The 5,039-nt window shown below is 51.5% G+C and overlaps 1 protein-coding gene across 1 annotated transcript in view; it reads right to left on the bottom strand.

The window, feature by feature from the left end:
- Positions 1-441: 441 nt before the first annotated feature.
- LOC144152089 (uncharacterized) overlaps positions 442-5,039 on the bottom strand; it is a gene marked incomplete in the record, with an annotated part of 9,500 nt that continues 4,902 nt past the window's right edge. Inside the window, 1 exon segment of the mRNA XM_077683297.1 lies at positions 442-794. Coding sequence (XP_077539423.1) covers positions 560-794 — 235 coding nt within the window.

Raw genomic sequence — 5,039 nt, 5'->3', positions numbered from 1 at the left:
ATAGCACATTCAATCGTTATAGTAGTAGTGTAAACGGAGATCTTTGATGCAAGCCATAAAAACTAAAAGATACAAAACTAAAAAAATTAAAAAATTGAACTAACGAAATAGAATTATGCGTCTTATACACCGCTCCCACAAAACGAAGACTAAATTGAAGAAGGCCCAGAAGAAAGGCCGAATTGTGAATGAAAAAAATGTAAAAAGAACCAACCGCGCACTATGCCTTGCATCTGCACAGGAATATACATACCGTAATTTGCGAAGTTAAGGCACTTTATCGCTATAAAAGTTATAATAGTGGAAATGTACATTATTTCCGAGACAAAACAAAGGGTATATAGTAATACCAAATAATCCGACGTATATGACTGCCCATAGCAACATCCGACTATAAAATAGTCCCAATCCGCGTAAGAATGTTCGGGAATCAGTAGGTGATTCTCTGAATTTACGCCAATGTTTATTCGCTTTATTGTGCTCGGCGTACAGCTGAGGTGTACCTTCAAGATGTACTGAGGAAGAAACCGTGAGCTGTCCTCGCCGTATGGCTTCGCGTTCACCACTTGCAACGGCCCGATCTGGGATTGTAGGCGCACTTGGCCTTGCGGAGGTACCGGGCAGCGCAGTTCCCGCCTTTCCGGCCGAACTTGTTGGCAGCTTCGTCCGCACGCCTGTGCCGCGCACTCTCGCGCTGGGAGTGCTCGCGACAGAAGCTGATGACAACAGCCACGGGCCGGCTGAATCGTCCTCCGCATTGCACTGCCAGCCTGTTGGCCATGCAATGAAAGTATCTGCGGGGGAAAAAAATAAGGAAGGTAAAAATTGCAGCGGAAACTTGTGTAGTTGAAAAAAAAAATTCCGCTCTGTGTCAGAAATGCAGGCAGAGTGACTTAATGCGGCGGAAAAAATACGGGGACCGAATTTCGTATACAAGCGTTTTGAAGGGTCGAACGATCAACGCGAGCTTAAATTTTAAGGCGAAAGCGTTGGGTGTCTTATTGAGAGAGAGAAAAAAATTCACGCATCTCCACGAAGTGAATCATGACGAGTGGGCGAAGCACTGGGGATTGTCCTTACCGTAAATCACCCGTTAGAGTGCTTACTGCTGCTAAAGGATTTTCAATACAATCCAATACAATTCAATTTAATACAATCCAATCCAATTCAATCCAATGCTTCTCACACATGCGCAGCACGGCTTTCCAGGAGCTCTTTTTCTCTCTCTCTAACCTTTTGTGAACCTTTTATTTTGTTCTTGTTAACCTTTTGTGAACCTTTTATTCACAGATGTTTCGATTTACACGATGCTGTGCCGTGAGCACGGACGCCGGACGCCGGACAAGCATCGGCTTTAAGATGCTTCGCCCCTAAAAGCCGCCGTTCTACGTTCCAGAAACGCGGCAGGTAAATCCACATTGACTCGATGGATGGAGGAAAAACCTTTTGTTCAGTATCAATAAAACCCCTTGCCAGGAGCTGGCACGTATCTCTTAGCACTCGGCGGCTGCCTGAGCTTGACTGATGATCCTCTAGGTCTGCGCTGAGCAGAAGAGCACCCATCAGAAAGCACATGCATTGAGTGTCGTCAACGCCCAAGGCCCAGTACTGTCAGCAGCGACCATTCTCCCCACTTCCATCGCCATGGCCGAGGAAGCAGCCATCGCTCTTGCTGCCACCACGGACGAGGAATTCCTCACTGTCAATTCCTGACTATCGTCCCTGACTCCCGGAACGCCTGCGGGAACTTTCTAAATGGCCCCATCTCACAACTAGCACAGAACCTTCTGCGACAAGGGAAAACATTACCCGAACTTGACATCACCTGGTCACCAGGCCACGGATCCCCCGAAGGGAACTAGGAGACACACTCCGCTGCCCGTGCTTACTCACACTTACTCCCCACGAGAACACCATGACCAGGCAAATTCAAAGCCAGCCCCATTCCACACAAACACCGAAATTCTAGCCCATTATACATAAAAAAGAGACCCCCGTCACTTCCTACCACCATTCACAACTGACATGCGGCGAAGGAACCACTCATCGGCCCCAACAAAACCAATTCTTATCCCTACTACACGCTATGTATCCCCCACATTACCCGCCACCTGTAACCTGTGGTGTTTTTCTGGCACCATATACCACTAAAGCTTGCCTTTGGGCTAGTTGGGTACACATGACGCCTGGAAAAACAGCGCGAAAAACTCGCATAGAGAGAGGGCAAACAGTCGCCCGTAGTCCCCACCGTATGTTTAAGCAGTGGGTGGAGCAACTGACCAGCTCCAAACTCTCGGACCAGCAACGACTGGCGCAATGGGCCTGGACGGCCAGCCAGTACCAAGGCATTTTGGAGGACGGATGTCTCTCACGGGGTGGAGGTTCTAACAACACCCTCCTGCTCTCGAGTATACAAAGTGGTCTCTCTCTCAAGTGTGTATAGCCGGCAGGGGAGCGACACGGGCACTCACGCCTCGTTTCCATTCCAGTTTTCAACGCCCTCCTTGCAATCTATCCACGATACCGACGTAACCGACAGCCCCACAGGTCGTCTGAACCCCTGCGGACCATATTGACAGCCCGTGTGCCAAGGTATACGACTAACAGGAGCATTAACTGACACGCCACCTCTCTTATTCGACTACGCTGGCGCCGCAACCATGCAGGCCTACTTTGCGGGCCTAGCACGAGCGGTTACCTCTCCACTGGGCCGCCGCGAGAACGCACCTGCGGGTGTCTGCCGCCACATCTCCTTACGTACCCGACGCCAACCGTTTCTCCGAAGATGGCTACAGGCAGCTATTGCACCTCCACGAAAGCGCTCACTCTCGGCACAACCGCGTGCACTACCACAACCAACCGCCAAAGAAGCTTTCAACCGCCCGAACCCTTCCGCCGCAACAATGGATTTCGACTTCCTTAAGGGGTCGTACTATCCCACCGCAAAACCCGTAGACACAAGCGATCAAGTATATGGACGTGCCCTTCCCTGAGTGCAGCGAGATCCAGATACCTTCGCGGCACAGGCTTGCATCCTGGGAGACCCCCGATCTTCAGCGATGACTGTGGGGGCCCCACCACCGCTGTCTTCTGGAATTCCTCCGGGAAACGGGTTGAAACTTGTACCCGTAGGACTTTATGCCAAAGGGAACACTATCGCAATTTTAAAAAAAATATGGCAGCGACCAACTTTAGCTCACAACTAGGTAGTACTCCTGTCCTGCCAAGCTACCCTCACCTACAACCCTCATTACAGTTCTTCGACCCCCCCCCCCGGTGGTCTTCGACTCAGTGACTAGGCCACCTCACAACTGACTCGCAGCCTCGCGATTGCCGACCGGCTGCCAGATATTTACACACTGAAATCACACTCGAAGCCAAGCCGGTTTCAACACCATAGTCGCCGGCACGCCGCATCCTTACCACACCGATCGCCTATATCAACTAATTACCATAACCTTTCGGGGCACTAACTACACTGCCCCGCTTATATGAAGCCGCCGCCTGCACCTCCAGGGGTGTTATGCACGGCATCTCTGAAGACGTCGAGAAAGAGCAGCTTATTGAACTTGCTGCAACGAACCAATACAACACCCACTCGCGGAATATGTGACACACGAGATCTGCACTGATCACGTTCAACGGACAACACCTACCCTTCCACGTAATATTTGACTGCGAAATGGTGCGTTCCTACTCCTCTCGTTGAGCCGTTCAAACTTCAAAATGCTGTGGTAACGTCGACCACCGCCAACACGTGTGCCCCCAACCCAAAAAGCCAGACTGCCCCGCTTGTGGCACCTCCAACCATCAGCCGGAGCACCCCTGCGTTGCACGCTGCAAGCTCTGAGAGGGACCTCACTTCACGGCCCACAAATACTGCCAAAGCGCCTGCTTCCCATCCCAGCTGCTCGCAAGCCTCCCAGCCATCCCACCCACGAACCCCCGGCGGCCTGCTACACTCACAATTTCCCGGCGCTATCTACTCCATCGACGGACTCCCGCTCCAGGTCCCAATCTAGTCTCCAACCACACGTGAGCTTCTCAGCCACACTCCTCTAGCTCCTCCCGCTGCTCCCAGCACACTTCCTTCCCTTAACCCACAACCCCCCTCCCCCATCCCCGTTACGTACGCACCGGCGCTAGAGGACCTCAAAGAACAACCGCGTTTTCAAACGCAACTATACACGCTCACCGAGAAGATTAGGACCCTCGTTGCACCACCTATCCTAACACCCGTCTAGATACACGTCACCATCAACACCAAGCTAGCCGAAATCATAACACAACTCATCTACGCCTCCTATACTACACCCTTCAGGCGCTCGCGGACCGACAAAACAAATTTGAGCTGGCTATTCAGGGCATACACGATACATTTGCATCATTCCACCCGCCAAAGCCCAAGCACCACCCCTATCATGACTAGCACACCGGCGGCCCTTCTCGTCGCAACAAATGGAATTGCCGATCCTTCAATAGTAAGCGACACCAGCTAGCCTTTTTCACCAAACAAGACCCGCCACAAAATCATCGCTTTTCAAGAAACAAATAAAGATACTTCTACACGCCCCCCCCCCCCCCCCCCCCCCCTGCAACAATACACTGCCTTCACCCAGGACGCCCGAAACAGCACAGCCATTCCTGTAGTAAATTTTCACCCGGATCAATCGCAGTGGTTCACCCAGACTATACTTCATACCTCTGTAGAAGCCACCCGCCCTTCTCAGCCGAGCGTGTATGTACTAAGTATCTACTGCAGCCCTCCCACCAGTATATCTTCACACCATCGACGCGCTCTTGCATGAAGCTAAGGTCAAAGCCTAACTGAAACCAGCGGTGATTTCAATGCCCCGCACCCAGCCTGGGATGTACACTCCCCTCAAAGAAGCGTACGACTCTTTTATGCTGCACCAAAAATAATTTGGCCACCTTCGCAATTGAAATGCGAAGGCTGAGGAAACAGCGGAGCTGCCGGTCTTCACTAGCTTTAACTTTGCTTTTCTTAGGTCTGCCCATGTAATCGGCAGATCGGGCAC

Source organism: Haemaphysalis longicornis, unplaced genomic scaffold, assembly GCF_048455015.1.
Source record: "Haemaphysalis longicornis isolate Haplotype H1 unplaced genomic scaffold, Haemaphysalis longicornis Haplotype H1 scaffold_9, whole genome shotgun sequence".
NCBI lineage: Eukaryota > Metazoa > Arthropoda > Arachnida > Ixodida > Ixodidae > Haemaphysalis > Haemaphysalis longicornis.
This window is presented reverse-complemented; position numbering and strand designations above follow the sequence as displayed.